The sequence below is a fragment of the Amborella trichopoda genome, chromosome 6 (genome assembly GCF_054954075.1).
Source record: "Amborella trichopoda isolate Santa Cruz 75 chromosome 6, AtrichopodaSantaCruz75HAP2 v2.0, whole genome shotgun sequence".
NCBI classification, from domain to species: domain Eukaryota; kingdom Viridiplantae; phylum Streptophyta; class Magnoliopsida; order Amborellales; family Amborellaceae; genus Amborella; species Amborella trichopoda.
In genome coordinates, this window is record NC_142341.1 from 9,054,698 (window position 1) to 9,074,551 (window position 19,854).

The following is a 19,854-nucleotide window of genomic DNA, read 5'->3' on the forward strand; positions in this document are numbered from 1 at the left end:
TGTTGATGCCAGAAGTAGTAATGTCGAATCTTGATTGGCTCAAATTGTTGCCAATCGCCCGACATTGGAATGCTCAAATTGTGACGAAAAGATCCATCATTGGACAATGGCATCAGCAACATTAGTTCTTGATTCATTCAAATTCTCGTCAATTGCCTGACAATGGAATGGTCGAACCAAAGTGTAAAGTAAACATCATTACATAGGCGATGGGGGCACCATCATCGAATGTGGACATCAGCAATGACTATCCCTTATTTGCCGAAACTACCGCCCATTGTCAAACCTCATGATGGCTAGATTATGATAGAACGTAACCATTATTGCTTGGACGATGATGGTAGCAACGTTGGGTCTATGAACAGCCACATTTTGGCCAAATTGGAACAAGAATACACCGATAGTGGTGTTAATGCTACCAGTAGTTTCGTCAGCCATATGATATGTGACCGCAAGTCGACCGTAAATCGAAGGGTTGCATCTTACGCAACACATAATCATGCCGGATCAATGTCACCATCGTCATCTACAGTTCTTAAATGTTTTAAAGGTAGTAAAACACAACACTCATAGTAGTGTTGGTGAGCCCAACAACATTATTAGTATCAGACGGCCCAAATTTGATCTCAAATCTTAAACGGTGATTACGAGGGCCATTTGTCTATAAATAGGGATCGAACACCCTTTATTTCAGAACCAGAATTTTGAAATCACGCCTAAACTCTACCACACCGAAATGGAATACCGCTAAACTGCACACTAACACTAGACCCCTCAAACCCTATAGGCTTAGACTTCGACCTAGCATGCCCATACTTAAAAGTCTCGACACTTTCGAACCTACATAACCTCATCAGTCTCAGATCGCCTTGCCTAATGGACCCCAAAAGCCCGAAGAAAGTCGGTGCACCAGTAATATCCTAAACCGATTATGGCTTCAGGGGCTGGTCGGCTTGGGGGCTCGGCTTAAGGTATGCCCTTATTTTCTTTCCATTTATTTCATGTTCTTCTATATTAAAAATCTTTTCCAAATCCTTTCCCCTCTTCTCGAAAACCCCTATTTTTGGAATTTTTTAGCATATTTTTTATTTTAGTCATGTTAGAAGCGGGCACTGTCGATGATCCATGGGTGGGCGGACTCATGAGCATCCTCTCACTCGAATCATAATTTGATGGGAGCCATTCTCTGCTAAATCTTTCTTGACGTGTTAGGCCCAAAAACCAAGCGGAGGCCGCAACTTCTGTCAAAATTTTCAAGTATAAACAAAAAGTATCAAAGCCTACCACTTTACCCTACTTAAAGCATCAACTAACAGGTTATGAATAGTTGCTTTATGCTTTACAGTGAAAGTAGACTCCTATACCTATGACACCCATTTAGCATACCTTCTGTTAATTTTATGCTGGAATATATTTAAGAGCTATGTGATCTAAGTAAAGAATAAATTCTCTCTACAAAAATAATGTCATCAATACCTCAACGCTTATATAATGGCATAAAACTCAACATCATAAGTAGAATAATTGGCCTTGGACCCGTTGAGATTTTCACTATAGAATATGTTACCTTCTTGACTTAAAATAATGCCAATATTGTTTCCTGATGATCACAACTAGCTTCAAAAAATTTCTTGAAGTTTGGTAAAGCCAATACAAGGGCTTCTAGAATTTTCTTCTTTATTAACTAGAAGCTCTATTCTGCTTCTGGAGTCCACTAGAATGTATACATTTTCAAACAATATGTAACTAGTGAAATAAGAGTATTGAAATTCCTTATGAGCCACCTATAAAATGATACCAAAGAAGTAGTTCAATCAAGTATTGCCCTCACCTTGGACTAATATATTTTCATCCCTTTAAAAGAAGCAATATTCCACAAAAATACCACACTTTTTTTCAATGAGCTACACTTCTTAGAACTGACATAAAGTTTCTTCTACCTTAAAGTTTCATGAACACCCCTAAGATCTTGCAAATGAGCTTCATATAAAGGACCATAATTAATATGTCATCAAAACATACTACAGCACACTTGCCAATAAAGGATCTTAGAACATGATTCATCATTTTAAGGTACAAGGAGCATTTGCAATTCGAAAGGCATAACTAACCACTCAAATAACCCATTATATGTTTTAAAAGTCATTTTCCACTTATCCCCATGCCTAACCCAAATCTGGTGATAAATGCTCCTTATGTTCATCATCATCATTTTAGCATTTTCCCAATTAAATGCTCTTTATCTTAATTTTAAAAAATAATCTTGGCACTATAAAGTTGATCTAACATGTCATCCAACCTAAGAATAGGGAAATGATACTTCACATTGATGCTATCTATGGCTCTACTGGCTACATATATTCGCCAACTACTTTCTTTCTTTGCCATTAAAGACTCATTGCAACCCGGTATTTGGGTATAATTTTGAACTTACCCAAACTTTTTCCTTGATATATGTTTGAGAAAAAGCCTCATCTTTTATTATACTTTTACTCGCATAATGGATACTACATTTAGACTAAAGTGTTGAGTTAATACTTTTGTGTGTTCATAAAGCACTAGGGATGATGCCTAATATGTGACCTCCCCTAGTTTGAATGTAGTCCCAAAATGCTCATTAACCTTGATTTACCTTATTACCATACTCCCAGGTGAATTTACACCAATTATGAGACTCTCATGTGAATCAACCTCCCATCTTGCCAATGCTCAGATGGATACGAAAACAACCTCGTTCTGGTTCATACTTTTCGATGCATACCTAGTTACCCTCAAATATTATTATTGATAAAATGTGTATAGATTGTTACCTACATCATCTAAAACCTAGAGGACTAAAGACTTGTGAATATATTCGAAAAGATTACACGTACTACACTTGTGGAAGGATAAAACTTTCATATATTCAGGAAGTGAAGAAGACACCTAGAATGACATGCTAAGATAAAGATGATGCATCACACATTCAAGAAGTGAAGAAGATTCCTAGAATGGCATGCTAAGATAAAAATGGCGCATCACACATTCAAGAAGTGAAAAAGACTCTAGAACCCACAAGCAATCATGCAGAACCATGTACCATTAGAACAAGATACGAGGACCACTACACGCACTATATTGCAACTATCGGGTACTATCGAAAGCCACAAATTGAACTGTTCGACGATTATAAATAGCTCAAGATGGAAAAAAAAAAAAAAAAAAAAAAAAAAAAGGCATTTCCAAATACTTGTGAATATTGAATGAAAAAGTTCATACAAGAAGCTGCCACAACGAGACTCACTTGCAAAATTTCTATTTATTGACGAATTTATCTGTGATTAAGAAAAAAGTTCCACATTACAAAAGTTCCCCCTAATACTTCCTTACTCCTTTGTGCTTAACAAAAAAGTTCCACCTAAAACAATGAAACTTAAAATAGGAACTTGGCCCTTGAAAACGGCTTCTTCCTCGAACCCTATTCTGCCTCTCTTCATATATTTATATTTATATTTATATTTGTATTATATTATATCATATTATATAATACAAAATATATTAATAAAATAATTTATTATAATATATATATATATATATATATATAATACATATTAATAAATATAAATATAAAATACACTATATTATATATAATATATTTATATTTAAATTATTATTATTATATATTTTTATTTTATAATATATATATATATATATTATATTTTGTTGAATAATATATAGTATATTTAAATTATTAATATATATTTGTATTATATATAGTATATATATTTATGGAATATAATATATTTTACTAAATATTACATATTATATAATAAAATAAATATAAAATACACTATATTATATGTTATATTATTTTATATATTTCATATTTAAATTATTAATATGTAATATATTTAGTATATATTTGAATTATATGTAATATAATATAGATAACATATATTATATAATAAAATACAAAATACACTATATTATATTATGATATATATATATATATATATATTGTCATATAATATACTTTATTTATGCAATCGATACATACAATACACTATAGCATATTATACATATATTTTTTACCAACAACATATTATATTGCATACTATAAAATATAATATATTTTGTTATATAATATATTTTATGTATGTAATAGATATTCACAATACAATAACTATTATATATTGCTTTATGTTTAATATAAATATAATATTTAAATAATATTTGAATAAAATTTAAATAAACATGAGTTTATATTCCAATATTGTGTCAAACACATATACCTAGAACTTCTTTAACATTTCAGCAGGTTATCAAATATATATATTCAAAACTTCCTTAAATAACGTATTTCTTCACAACAAAGAAGAACTTCCAATTTTCAAGAGACATTCAACTTCCAGTTATCTACCAGGCCCTAGGTAACAAAGGTCCATCCGGATTTGATGGCACATTAAGAGACCGTGAAGGGTCCGTTATTTTCTCTTATATTGTGCCTTGTGGTAACACCTCGGCTAATCAGACTGAAATTTGTTCACTTTTGCAAGGATTGAAGTTATTGCTAACAAAAGGTATTATGGGAGCTGTAATTGAAGGCGATTCTCTCAATGTTATAAAATGGTGTAAGCATAAGCAAAGGATTTCATTGTCTCTTTATGTTTTTTTGGCTAAAGATCTATGATATTTTCTCTCCGGTTGGGCTTCTAGATTTTTTTCTGTCCTGTCTATCGAGCCGCCAATGTTGCTGCTGATCGCCTAGCCAATTTCGAAATAATTTTACCTTCTTTGTCTTTGATTCCAAATGCGTAATATGATGCTCGTACATCATCCTTTTCATAAAAATTCCTTGTCAAAATATAAAAAATAAAATAAAAAAACGAGGCAACCTTGTAATAACCTCGCCCATATTTAAACAACAAATAACGTTTATTTTAGTATTTCAGAAGTGGAAGTGAGTTAGAAGTCATTTTCCCGGTCAGATCGTTAACAAGATGGACGGATGACATGACGCATCTATCCTGCAATCACAGCCGTCCGTTTCCAAGATAGAGCCAAACCAGCGGGTCCCACGAACATAACTTCTTTTGCACGTGCTCTTTCACACTTCCATTAGTGATAAGTTTGGTAATAAACCAAATATCGCCGAATATCAAAATTCCGGTGAATTATTATTCAAAGTTTCGCAATATTTCGCCAAATATCTGTTGGCAAGTGCGAGCTCACGAGAGCTAACCTTAGATTCTTTTTTTAGGGACTTTTGCACCAGTTCACGGACGGCGAGGAGTTGTCCGTTCTTAATCTGACGGATATCATCTTTCCACGTGGATGGATCCACGCTGGCATGGCCGGCCTGTCGTTATCATGGAAGAGCTGCTGCCCACTGATGAGCTAATCATTTCGGAACAGCTAGGACCAGATGATTACGAAAATAGCCTTAGCTTTGTTTCGAAATTTCGTAAATACTCCTAGTCCTTAAGAAATTGGAATTTAAAGGACTTTAGATTCAATTTTGTGGAGTCTGGAAACGAAATTCGGTGCGGCCTTCTCGGGTCTCTGCTAAACCGTACAATGATTGAACGAATGAAATATAAAAAATTGAAAGCCAATTTTGTAGAAATATAAGGAAATCAAAATGAAAATATAAAGGTAAATAAGAATTTCACTTCAAAAATTTTAAAAATACTTTTAATTGATTTGGAGTCGAACATAAAATTACCAAAATGTTTGCCAAGTCACATTCCTCAAAAAATTTGACTGGAAACCCATTTATCTAAAAATTTATAAAAGAGTATAAGTTTTAAATCTTATATCATTGTTAGTATTCGAACTTTATCCAACTAGGAAGCAATAGACCCGTACCTGACTCAGGACCCGTTGGGTATGCCTGACCGGGTCCGAGTATGGGTCCAACGTTGGGACCTGACGGGTCGGGTCTGTGTCCAAAACCTGGACCCAAGCATTATTCGGGTTTAGGTCCGGGTTCGGTTGAACCCCGACCCGTACCCGTAAATTGCGAGAGATAAAATACTTCAAGGCCTATTCATTTACGTGTATTAAGGAACGTATACAATAAATACTCTTAATCATCTTTAGTTATTTAACGACAAAAAAGACTGCTTGAAATCTAATGGTAGGTGATTATTATCTTTTGCTAATAATTTGGGTGTAGGAAGGTAAAGAAAGGGGGAAAAAAAAAACCTCATTGTGAGGGTGGCAATGGACCCAACCATACCCAAGACATGATCGGATAGACACAAGACCCAATGGGTGGACGTATGGGTCTAACTTCCTGTCAACCAGACTTAGGACATGACGAGATGGCCCAGGACCCAATGGGTGCACGTATGGGTCCAACTTTCCGTCGGGTCTGGGTCCAAAACCTGGACCTGATTACATTCGGGTTTGGGTCCACCCTGACCCGACCCATACCCGACCCGTTGCCACCGCTAATCCCAACTATTTGGGTTGGTTATACGATTTGTATGTCCTATTCAGACTCTAAGTCACCATATTTGTTCTCACTACTTCCATCTATGTCTTTTTGAGTCTTTTACATTTTTTTAGAGTCATCCACTCGAAACAATTTGCCGTCGTTACTAAAATTTGAATCTAATAATTAAAAAAAAATAGAAAAAATATCTCCATATCCCCTATTGTTAGATTTTATTTTTTATAAAAATTGGAGATCTGCTCCGTCGAAGGGGGAAATGGCAAAATTGGAAAGACAAAAGCTTTTTATTTTTGACATTGGAATAGTATTTTGCAGAAACTGATGTAAAAAAAGGAAAAAGTTAATATAGAGCCGAGGCTCTAAGTAATCAAATTAGAGCCCACCTTAAAATTTTCACTAGAAGATGTTAGTTTTGATACCCAAATATCGTCAAATTGATCATCTTGACATCAAGATGTGTGAACATGAAAAAAAAAACGGATTTCAAATTTTGGAAATAGTGTATTTTGTAACGTATTTTTGGATTGTCAATTTTTAAGTTTTTATAGATCTGTTCAATTTACACTATTTTTGAAAATTTAAATTTTATAATTAAAGACGAAAATATATTTTAAGGCTATCACAAAGATTTCCAGTATTGAAACCACATTCTTCGTCATTATTCGAAAATGTGCTTTACTTTGATTGATTAGAGCCTCGGCTCTATACAAACCCCACCCTTTTATTTTTGACTTTTGAATAATATTTTGATGTAGCAGTTCAAGTTACTTAAAAAAATAATAATTAAAAGTGCTTTATTTATTGAGAGTTGGATAACAAGTTTATATAAAGTTGTAACCTTAAAATGTAGAATTAAAGATACACCTAAAAAATTGGTTGGAAAATGTTGTTTTAATATTGAAAAACTCTCTCGAATTGATCATCTCGACATCGAGATTTATGGATATGAAAAAAAGAAAAGATTTTGAGTCTCAAAAATATTGCATCTCACAACACACTATCTTGACCATCTATTTTCAAGATTTTCATATGTTTATAGATTTACTGAATTTTAATTATTTTTAAATTTAAATTTATAATTAGATATAAAAATAGATTTTGAGATAAACGTAAAAATTTTTACATCAAAATTAAATATTATTATAGAATTTAGAGGTAAGATAGAAACCACACCCAATAATATAGAAAAAAAGAAGAAGAAATTACCCCGTAAATAATTGACGAATAGATACAGCAGTTACCGTGCAAATTTGAAGTTGTTATTCTTCTTTCTAGTCAGAAGAGAGGGATGGATATAGGAGAGATAGAGTACAGCTGTAAAGAGAGAGAAAGAAGAGAGAGAACTGATAACGACTCTCTAGAGAGAGAGGAGTGGTCGTAGAACTCTGACTTGTGAGCGTAGAGAGAGAGAGTCTAGAGAGAGAGAGATTAATGGGTGGTTGAAGCATGATAAAGTCATGCAAACTCCATTAAAATTAAAATTCGGTAACAATGGGGACAAAAATGTTATGTAGTTTTAATTGGATATAGAATGACGAAGGGCCTGAATAATAATGGTGGGTAGCGTTAGCGTGTGGAGGTTATACTCTGAGTGGAGTCTGAATGCTCCCAGCTCAGTGGGATAGATGCTTTTTTAACCCTTTCCTTCTTTTTGTTCTTTAATTCCTCAGTTTTTAAATGATTAAAATATGTTAATTTTACTGTATTTTATTTGATATTGGTGGGAAGATAATGGGGTGTTTTGTTACGAGACCATCTTTCCTTTGCAGAATCTTTAGCTTTAGAGAGAGAGAGTTAGAGAGAGAGAGAGACTATGAACTGGGGCACAAAACTTCCATGCAACGAACCTCCTGCATATAATCCCATCTCTCTGCTTTCATTTCATGTCTCAAGTTCAGATTCTTACAGGTATTCATCATGGGTGCTTTCTCTCTCTCTCTAAAGCCAACTCTTGTTCACATCAGTTTTTACCAGTATTCTATACTCTCTCTCTCTCTCTCTCCTCTCTCCTCTCTCCAGTGTGACCAAGTTGTTACTTGAATAGTGGAATCTGCGAACCCATGATTGAATTTACACATTCTCTCTCTTCCCCTTATCTCTGTGAAATACCAAGTTTTTTAGGAGTGGCTTCACCAAGTTTCTCTCTTTCTCTCTTTCTCTACTCTGAGAAATACCCATTTTTTTTAGGTGTATTCACCAAGTTTCTCTCTCTCTTTCCCCCAATTTCTGTTCAAAATCAGATTTTTTCTTAGTGTTCTCTTTCTCTCTCTCTCTTTCCGGAGGCTTGTTGGGTAAGTTCGGTAGGAATTTATACGGTCAAATCAGAAGCCTTTTTTTTGCTGTTGGTTTTATTTTTTTGAGGAACTATTGTGGGTTTTGGGACCATGATCAGCGCTGGTCTTGTTCTCTCTCTATCTCTTTCCTCTTTTTACAATACCGTATAGTCTTATGCGGTTGGTTTAATTGGCTTTTCATAGTCATGTCATAGGTTTCTAAAGTGGGTTATGTTGGAGAAACAAAATGAATTTCTCAAAACACGGCCTGAGACTGTTTCATTTTCTCTCTCTAGGAAATTTTTGTTGGAGTTTCAGAGCCTGAATTGGGCTCAAGACTGTGAATGAGTTATCTGGGACTTTTGGATCTTGATCTGAAGCTTCCTAGTTGGTATTCAAGGACATGGAGGTGGGTTTTGCTTGATTTCACCATGAATTTCCTCATTGAAGCTGAAATCGTGGAGCCGAAGGCGGGCTATTTGGGTGGGTCTGTAAATTCTGGTCTAAAATGGTGGGGAAAGTTTACTGGTGGTTGTTTAAAGAGTTACTCGCATCAGAAAACGTCTTCTTCTTCTTCTTCTAAGGTTGGAGGGACATGGAGAAACAAGCTTCTCATTTTGTGGCTTATTGGTGGATTACTGGGATCTATTTGTGTATTTTGGTATTTGCATGGACAAAGTGTTGGGAGAAGGAGAGAGATGCTTGCTAGCATGTGTGATGAGCGAGCCAGGATGTTGCAGGACCAGTTCAATGTGAGCTTGAACCATGTCAGGGCCTTAGCCATTCTGGTTTCAACTTTTCACCATGAGAAGAATCCTTCTGCCATCGATCAGGTACCTCGCTCCTCTTTCCTTCTCAGAGCATGTGTGTCATTCTGTCTCTATCTTCAAATTCTTACTGGGAAGCTGAGTTACCTCAAAAAAAAATAATTTATTTTGGTTGTGTGTGCCTGTGAAGTATGTTTGTTGAGTAGGATAGTTCAAATGGACTTAGATTTGAAAGTTTAATGATGATTTTCTTGAGACATTCCATGGATTACTTGGAAAGAAGTCTCGGACTGATTAGATTTTTTGTATTCCAAGAGAAATTCTGTTCTAGTTTTGGAAAGGACAAAGCATGGATATGAGTTGTGTTCTCTCATGTTTTGTTTTATTTTATTTGGTCATTGGGTAGTTGAATTTGGTTTTGTAGAATTGAAAGTTTGTTTTCATCTTTGGGCTGCCTTCTAGGACTGAATAATTCCTTGAAATTTCAATTGGGTGTACCAGTATAGTTTAGGATTTCATCTGATTTCACGATAAAGGCTCAATTATTTCCCCTGCATCTACACCAACTTACTGAAGTTCCAAACTTCAAATGGAGATTTAACAGAAATGGGAAGTAAATATAGAATTGGATATATTTTCTTGGCTACCCGGAAGAGGAAAAGAGTTGTTACTCAATTTGTCCTTCAATCGACATGGAATATTTGCATGATTTGTTAACCCCCTTCGTGTTTAATATCAATATTTTTTGTTTTTTTTTTTCAGTTGAATATTCAGTCATAATTCATTGCAGTTTTTTCTTATCTCTCGTTTAGAAGCCATGAATGCTACTGATAATGGGTCGATATTCAGAGAACTTTCGCAGAGTACACAGAGAGAACTGCCTTCGAGAGGCCCCTGACCAGTGGAGTCGCTTATGCAGTGAAAGTGCTTCATTCTGATAGGGAGCGATTTGAGAGGCAACAAGGTTGGGTTATTAAGAGAATGGATGCTCAAGACCAAGCACCTGTTCCAGATGATGAGTATTTCACTGAAAAGCAGCAGCCATCACCTGTGCAAGATGAATATGCTCCTGTTATCTTTGCTCAGAACACCGTTTCCCACATTGTTTCTCTTGACATGATGTCTGGAAAGGTGAATCCTTTGTCAGGAAGCCATCTTACATACTTGAAATTGATAAAATTTTCTATTTCATCACAACTGATCCAATTTCCAATATGTGCTGGACTCCTTAAGCTTCCAAGTACAATTCATGACTATTAGATTTGAAGGAGATATGATGCTTGAATATTCACTTGTAGAGTTGGCACTAGCATAGTGATGGATCTTGTTCATGGGATTTCTAGGCAAGGTTTATTTGTAAATTTTTAAGTTTTCTTACAAATTAATTGAGAAATTCTCTGGAAATTGAAGAAAGGAAAATGTAAATGAGAGGTTGAATTCAAATCATCCCAGAAAAAATGAAAGCCAAATAAACAGGAAAGAGTATTATCCTTATTTTTGAAATTTAAGTTTGATAAACCTATGTCTTTTATTTATTTTCATTAACTCATGCTTATCAGAAGTAATAACCTACTTAACCTGTGGCCCAATATTCTCATTTGATCACAAAATGATTATTTTTTCTTAAAATCTGCAACAAATAAATTTAAAAAATGGGGGATCTATTTGGCTTATGACTATTTTTATGGAACCAGTCGATGAGCTTCATTGTTTTACCTGTTCCTTTATGACAGTTAAGTTTTTTATATACATCAAAGTGAACAAAAAGGCATTTGTTGCTTTTACTTTTAAGGGAACATCTTGTGCATACAGGAGGACCGTGAGAATGTCCTACGAGCTAGAGCATCTGGGAAGGGGGTCCTTACAAGTCCTTTTCGACTTCTTAAATCCATGAGGCTTGGAGTTGTCTTAACGTTTGCTGTGTATAAGAAACACCTTCCATCTGATGCAACACCCATGGAACGCATTCATGCAACTGAGGGGTACGTCATATGACTTATGCTGAGCTTCCAACTCGATGTTGAAATTGGAGAATTATAATTTGAGATTGGTTTGCTAGAATTGATCCAAAAATTAAGTTTATATTAGTCAAATTGAGGGCATTTATTAACTTTTTTAGGTTTTATATTTTTGTAATTCTAAATTTCTAGATAGACATACTGAACTTTAGCATTCAAGATGCCAACTAAGTAAAATGACTTTATTTTATCTTGTTGCTTTTCTTGGTTATGTTAATTCTTTTATTCTTTATTTGTTGAATTATTTTAGTTCTGGATTATTCTTTGTTGAATTATTTTAGTTCTGGATTATTCTTACTTTTGGGATTCAAGGATGCCATCCAAGTAAGATGAGTTTAGTTTTTACACTACTCTTACTTGGGGGCATGCTAATGGTTTATAATGCTTTAATTAACTCATCTTATTTTGATTTCATATTGAATATTGACGTTAATGAGCCTGAAGCATGAATTTTTTTGTTTTTTTGTTTACTCCTGAGCACCTCCTTCCTTATATCCTTTTGACATATTAGATGCCTTGGGCCTCTTCAATTAAGTGGATCTTTGAGAGGCTACTGATATTCTTAATATTTGAACAGGTATCTTGGTGGAGCTTTTGATGTAGGTTCTCTGGTAGAGAAGCTGTTGCAGCAACTATCAAGTAAACAGACTATCATCGTGAATGTTTATGATACCACCAATGCTTCAGCTCCCATTAGTATGTATGGTTCAGAGAATCCAGATATGGTAGATGATAGTATGCACCACGTTAGCAATCTTAACTTTGGGGACCCAATCAGGAATCATGAGATGCATTGCAGGTACACTAACTCTTGACTTGTTGGCATTTGGCAACTACTATGGCACGTTTGACATTCTAAAGATGATTTTAGCAAAGAAAACTGCAGTCCATTTGTTCATCAGCATCCATTGAAATGATGCACGGCAATGGAGGGAGATTGGGACCTGCCAGAACATGACAGAATCCAAATTACGGTTCCACTCTCTCCTGATCACATTCCATCATTTCAATGGATGCTGACAACCCAATGGACTACAGTTTTGACCTAGTTCATTTGATTATAAGGTATTTTCTCTGTTGAAGTTTGGTGCATAGCTGGGGGTCAAAAACTTTCTGCTTCTTAGACTATGTTAGTGGCAAGTCTATGTGGGTATTGAAGACTTGATGGCAAATATGTTAGAAAGCTTGGCCTTCATAATAAGTAAAACTGGAAGGGAAATATAGGCGCTTCTGAAAACATCAACTAAATTGTTGGTAAAATTTCCTTTCCTCGAGGCCTTACTGCATATTATGTAATATATTGTCCCTATTTTTTTATAGTTAATCTCTTTTTAACCATGTAATACTGTTGCTATTTTTTGCCCTTTCTAAGGCTGGTCGACAATAGTGGTTTAGGGAGGTTGATTACAAACTCTCTCTCTCTCTCTCTCTCTCTAGAATGATAAAGCCTCTTAATTGTGTCTTACACAGATTCAAGCACAAGGCTCCCTTTCCATATTTAGCAATTACGACCTCAGTTGGGGTCCTTGTGATCGCCTTCCTGGTAGGGCATATCTTCCAGGCAGCAGTAAATCGCATTGCAGAGGTGGAGCATGACTACCAAGAAATGATGGAGCTCAAAATGAGGGCTGAAGCAGCAGATGTGGCAAAATCCCAGGTAACATATGCCTCTTCAAATCTTTCCTGTGTTGCATAGTTATTTTTAAGTAGTCTCATATTATTTTCAAAGAAGCACTATATCTCACAATTTTCCTTTGACTGCAGTTCTTAGCAACTGTTTCACATGAAATCAGGACTCCAATGAATGGTGTGCTAGGTGGGTGATTCACACATTTGGGTGTGTGCGTGCGTGCATGTGTGTGTGTATGCATGTATGTGTGTGTGTATGTGAGAGAGAGAGAGAGATGACGGTTATGCTTTTCTATGATTATTTTATTTATTACAGTCGGGGTTCATTGAAATGATTGGGTACTGAATCGGGTGAATTTTGATAAAAGAGAAAATATTAGTGATCTGCTCTTCATGATCAATTACTAATATGCTGTTTACTTTCCAGGTATGTTGCAGATGCTTCTTGATACCGAATTAGATGTAACACAACAAGACTATGCAAAAACTGCACAGGGGAGTGGAAAAGCCCTGATAAACCTCATAAATGAGGTTCTGGATCAGGCCAAGATTGAATCTGGTAAGCTTGAGCTCGAAGCTGTCCAATTTGATGTACGAGCAGTGTTGGACGATATCTTATCTCTTTTTGCGGGGAAATCCCAAGACAAAGGAATTGAGGTACCCATGATCTTCCTTCATCTTTTACCTTTGGTAAAGTGTACTATACTCCAATGGACTGTGGAAAACCATAGTTATTTGGAGTCATCACAGTCCAATGATGCTAAGGACAGCTTGGGAGAGGGTGTGGGACCACCCATTGGGGTTATGTCCTTTTCTGATGAGTACCACTCTCTCCATTACTGTCCATCATTTCATTGGATAGTGATTACCCTTATGATCTATGAGTACACCATATTCTTTTGAAATTTCATATTGATTCCTTAACCTTATTCATTCCCTATGCCTTTATGCTTATGCTGAAGTGATGAATGTATGTATTGCACTGGTTCTGATCTCTTTCAATCCATGCATGTGCCTTGCTTTCAAACAATTTGGGCCGAGAAGTTAGCAGTATATGTCTCCGATCAGGTCCCAGATATTCTTATAGGAGACCCAGGAAGGTTCCGACAAATCATTACTAATCTTGTTGGGAATTCTGTTAAAGTTAGTACTCTTTTCTTCTCATATTGGATATCCTCATCCTCATATTTCTACAAGGAAGAAATAGTTTTTCCATGTTATTCTCTAGTGAAAATATACTATAATTCAATAGTTTGCATGACATCATCATTCTTTGGTGTCATCATCCCCCGATGAAATGATAGATGTTGATGACCCTAATTGAAGATGGTCATCAACAGATGATTGTGTTGTAGTATATTTTTCTGTAATCTCAAATCATGGAAACAAGTATTTACCTTCTGTTTTTGGAAAGCTTCCTAAAAAACTAAGATTGTAACTTTCTTTGCAGTTCACAGCGAAAGGGCACATCTTTGTCTCCCTGCACCTTGTGGAGGAGGTTGAGAGTTTGATGGAGATCTCCACAGAAGCAGCACCAAATATATTGTCAGGGCCTATAAAGAATGGTCTGATAAACCTCTATAATACATTGAGTGGATATCCTATTGCAGACAAGAGAAGAAGTTGGGAAAACTTTAAGGCATTCAATAGAGAGGGATGCCTATCTCCAAAGACTTGCTCCCAAAGCTCCTTTGATTCCATTAATTTGCTCATTACTGTTGAGGATACAGGTGTTGGAATCCCCAAGGAAGCTCAAGCTAGGGTTTTTACCCCCTTCATGCAAGCTGATAGCTCCACCTCTCGCACCTATGGTGGAACTGGTATTGGTTTAAGTATAAGCAAGTGCCTGGTCGAGCTCATGAATGGGGAAATTGGGTTTGTGAGTGAACCTAATATTGGTTCTTGTTTCTCCTTCACAGCTGTCTTCACAAGAGGCAAAAGCGCTTCAAATGGGTTCAAAGGTTATAAACCCAACCAATCAGATTTGGGGATATTTGAGCTAAAGGGAATGAGGGCATTGGTAGTTGACCCAAGGCCTGTGCGTGCTAAGGTGACAAAGTATCATCTTGAGAGACTAGGACTGCAAGTTGAAATTGCCACTGATTTTGGGCAAGCTCTCTTTACTTTAACCAATGGCTCGAGACCTTTTGAGATGGTCCTTGTTGACAAAGAGGCTTGGCTTCATGGGTCAAATGTGTCTCGCCTTCTGCCTAGGAAGAATGGAAGCCCCCACGTACCAAAATTGTTTCTTTTGGCCACGTCTATGAGCCCGACCGAGATAAGTTCTGCTAAGTCAGCTGGTTGTGCAGAGACAGTAATTGTGAAGCCACTCAGAGCAAGTATGTTGGTTGCCTCTCTGCAAAGAGGTATGGGCTATGGAAGCAAAAGAAACAATTTGAGTCAAGGGCTGGCTATTTCATCATTAAAGAGTTTATTGCAAGGAAAGAAGATTCTTGTTGTGGATGACAATTTGGTGAATCTTAGAGTAGCGGCTGGTGCCTTGAAGAAGTATGGAGCCAGTGTTGCTTGTGCTTCTAGTGGGAAAGCTGCACTGTTGATGCTCAAGCCACCTCATGACTTCAATGCTTGCTTCATGGATGTTCAGATGCCAGAAATGGATGGGTATGTAATAGCCTCTACGAAATCTACTTTGCTAAACACTTACGCTATATAGTGATGTTGTTATTGAGGGAAATATGAGACTTTCTGGATATATTCCTGGCATGTGAATTAGTTCTTTATCCAGGATTTTCTCACATGGTTCTTGCGTAGTATCTACAGTCTGCAGTCTACAGAAGCACTACTCTGCTATTGCCCTTTCTCTCACCTTCTTCCCCCTCCTTCCTCTCTCTCTCTGTATGCATGCTAAACTTTACGTCTGGCCCCATAGAATCTAATATTTATCCTACATTACCTATTTCATTGATACTTATTCGCTTTTATCTTTTATATGTCCTGTTTGTGTGTGTGCGCGCTAAACTTTACGTCTGGGTCCCATAGAATCTAATATTTATCCTACATTACCTATTTCATTGATACTTATTCGCTTTTATCTTTTATATGTGATTTGATAGCTGTTCACTAACAATAATATTCTCATATATTTTTGCCAACTTTTTAGAGTCAAGCAGTAAACTGGTTTAGTCATTTGTGCAGCACATGTGACAACTACCAGTGCATTTTAAATACAGTACAGCATATCCATCATCAGCATTACAAGTTTAAAGTAGATGATATTTGAGTTTCCTTAATGATTCAAAGTAAATCTGTTTTTGATACTTGTATTGAATTCTGATAATTTTGGGTTCAGTTTTGAAGCTACGAGACGTATTAGAGATATGGAACATGAGTTGAATGATAAGATTGAGCATGGAGAAGCATTACCAGATGCAAATGGGAATGTGAGGCGTTGGCATATACCCATATTAGCCATGACAGCTGATGTAATTCAAGCCACACAAGAAGCATGCTCAAGGTGTGGAATGGATGGTTACGTGTCGAAACCATTTGAAGAAGATAAATTATATCGTGAAGTAGCGAGATTCTTCTAATCAATGTCAATGTTCAAAACAAAGATTCTTCTAATCAATGTCACAACAAGTGGCTAAAGAAGGCTCAATTTTGGCCTGGAGGTTCCCGAATTGTTCTGGCTCTTCCTGTGCAGTTCCTAAATGTTAAATTGCAATTGTATGACACAAAGTAAGCTATTCTTTCCACATATTACGTTTTCTCCCCTTGCGCCTTACCACCTTTCTCTTGCCATGTTTTCATTTTGCAGTAACAAAGTGGATCCAAGTTTCCAATATAAATAGATACACAAATATGCATTATAGAATTGGGTTATGTAAGGGTGCTCACACTGCAGAGTAATTTATCATTGTACTCAACAATTTTTGATACTTCTATACCCTTTGTTTGTAAGAGCATTTTTCTAATAAGGGTATTTTTGGTCATTAGGAGGGGTGTGACATCATCCACATGGAGTGTGACATCACCCACATAGATAACACTAGTGTCATTTAATGCTTCATGTGGGTAATGTCACACCTCATGTAGATGACGTCACACCCCTCCTAATTACCAAATATGCCTTTACTAAAAAAAATCCATATACAAAACAAGGGTATATATGTGTCTAAATTTTATTGAGCACAATGATAAATTAGTTCATAGTGTGAGCACCCTAACATAACTGTATAGAATTTATGTAAATATGCACATGTGTTTAGTAGCCAACAAGTGATCTTTACAACGTGGTTCCTCTAATTTTAACACAAAACTTGTTGATCCTTGTTTGAAATTAAAAAGTCCCTTGAAACCAAACTAACCCAAAGGGCTGCTTCTACCTAGATTAGCCTTACCATCCTGTGTGCCAATTTCAGTTTCTCAAAAACTGTTCCTAATCTTGAAATGTTCTGTAGTTGATCAATACTTTTCTTTCTGACCAAATTGTGAAAAAAGAGAAATATCAGGCTAATTTACTAGTCTATATGTATGAATGTCTTGCCTGTATTTATGAAAATTTCTACAAATCTACATACTTATTTGTGTTTATCAAACTTTTGAAGATTCCTATGATCAGAGCCCTTTTACATCCAAACCATGATGTATATAGTGTTTGCTACTTGTTTCAGTGATGGAGGCTCTGGACTCATCGGGAACTATGCTGGAACTAATTCGATTGTACAGTCATATTTCTTGGAGTAGATACCATGCTGTCCGTTGTGTATGAGATATTTAATCTAGCATTCTTTTGCCGTAAAGATCGCTTGTCCGATTCAATGGCTCGAGTCCCCAAGTTGAAAGGGAACCCATTACAGCATAAATCATAATTTGGAAGTTCGATTTTAGAAGATGATGAACTCAGGATTGGACAAAGCTGCAGATGGTCAATGGATGTATATGACTATCATGCTTTATAGAGAAATGATTCAAAGGAAAATCCATCTTATGAAAAAGGATGTGGTGCTTTTTTTCCTTCTGCGCTGATCCTCTGCAAAAAGAAATGTGAGCAATTGAATTATGTATTTGTGAAGCTTCCATTATTTTGTATAGTATTGGTAAAGAAGCCTTATAACTCATGATGCTTTACTTTTTGGTAATTATGTTTCACGGTGATATACATGTACATATAATGAATTGCCAATAGATTCAATTTAGTGGTGATGACTGAATTGAGAAGATGCAATATCTTTCTGGGGTACTGATTTCGGTTCATTTTTTTCTGTATACTGAAAGTGGTGTCTTAGTGTGGTCCATACAGGCAGACAACAGCCTGGTTAACATTAGTTTATGGTGGTGTTGCACCCTGTTCCTTGTTTGAGACAACCCACCTTTTCTATCTGCGAGTTGCATTAAAATCCTGAGTTCATGGACTCTTTCCATCACTGCAACTCACATGGGGTCCTGAGTTCTGTTGCTTTCATCTGAGAAAAACCCATCTCCCTCCCTTCCTCTTTCTCTCTCTCATGTATTATCCTGAATTATAATGCAACAGTTTCCTTAATAAGTTGGCCTGAGAAAAGATTGGTTCATCTCCATATTATTTAAGAAACTAATTACCTATGTATCCAGGACATTTAAGAGAGTTGTTTGAGAGTTAATTCCTAAGATATCATGGGATAAAAAATGGTGGAGCATCCCTAAATCTTTTGCTTAAACGCTTATATGGCGACTTTTTAACCATTGGCACTTAACCTTTCCTTCCTAGATGCAGTTTTTATAGGGCCGAGGCCTTAAAACACGAAGTAAAGAGCCACCTCGAAACTTCCTCGGGAAAATACTTTTGAGCATGGGAAGTTTCTATGATAAGTTTCTATGATGGTTCTAAAATCAATATCCACTACAGGTTATGAAATTTGTAGCTCTAAAAATATTATAAATCCTGCGGATCCATAAACATTTGAAAATAATCGGTCTAGAAAAGGTATTATGAAATTTGTGGCTCTAAAAATAGTATAGACCTTGTCGGATCTATAAACATTTGAAAAGAGTCGGTCTAGATAAGGTTTTAAGAAATTTGTGGCTCTAAAAATAGCATAGATCTTGTGGATCCGTAAACATTTGAAAATGGTTGTCTAGATAAGGTATTATAATATACATTATTTTTAGGGTTTGAAACCTTAATTTTTGTCACAACCATAATGGTCAAAGTTGAGATGACTGATTTAAAGGTTTTCCAATGATAGGACTGCACCCTTAAAGGCCCCTCAACCTTAAGAGCATCATTCTTGGCAAATTCTCATTTACATTTGAAGATCTCCCACCCTTCAAAGATGCACGGTTCAAATTGAAGGCCGTACATTTAAAGATCTCCCACCCTTAAAAGATGCATAATAACGCGTTCAAATTGAAGGCAGTACATTTAAAGATCTCCCACCCTTAAAAGATGCATAATAACGGCGTCAACTGAGTTCAAATCACGGTTCAAATTAAAGGTTCATTGAAGGTTCAAATTGAAGGCAGTAAACAATGCCATATGAGCCATGCTTGAGCAATATTTTTTCCTCTACAAGTTAAAGCCTGCTAATTTAAATATGTACTACAAAAGAAAATACGCTTATCCTTTTCTTGGAACATAAGATTACTCTATTAATCATAAAAGGAAAATACATCATTAAAGTAACATAACAATACTTTATTTCATTAATCATCAAGAAAATGCAATATGCTATGCTACATTAATCTCACCTTAAATTGGAAAGTCATGATATAGTTAGTTTTGATTG

At 35.8% G+C, this 19,854-nt stretch overlaps 1 protein-coding gene across 6 annotated transcripts; it reads left to right on the forward strand.

Annotated features, from left to right (window-relative positions):
* The first annotated feature begins 7,760 nt into the window (after window positions 1-7,760).
* Window positions 7,761-18,314, forward strand: HK3 (histidine kinase 3). Of its 6 annotated transcripts, none has more exons than XM_088869631.1 (12): window positions 7,761-8,347; window positions 9,009-9,545; window positions 10,329-10,610; window positions 11,292-11,461; window positions 12,075-12,296; window positions 12,968-13,154; window positions 13,262-13,313; window positions 13,554-13,783; window positions 14,171-14,269; window positions 14,577-15,748; window positions 16,437-16,825; window positions 17,761-18,314. In XM_088869631.1, exons 2-11 carry the CDS (start codon window positions 9,057-9,059, stop codon window positions 16,675-16,677), a joined length of 3,144 nt encoding a protein of 1,047 aa, XP_088725757.1. In that variant the 5' UTR covers window positions 7,761-8,347; window positions 9,009-9,056; the 3' UTR covers window positions 16,678-16,825; window positions 17,761-18,314. The 6 variants fall into 6 exon arrangements, with proteins under 6 accessions (XP_088725757.1, XP_088725761.1, XP_088725759.1 ...); XM_088869635.1 differs by having other exon boundaries at window positions 13,554-13,685; XM_088869633.1 differs by having other exon boundaries at window positions 7,765-7,995.
* The last annotated feature ends 1,540 nt before the right edge of the window (window positions 18,315-19,854 follow it).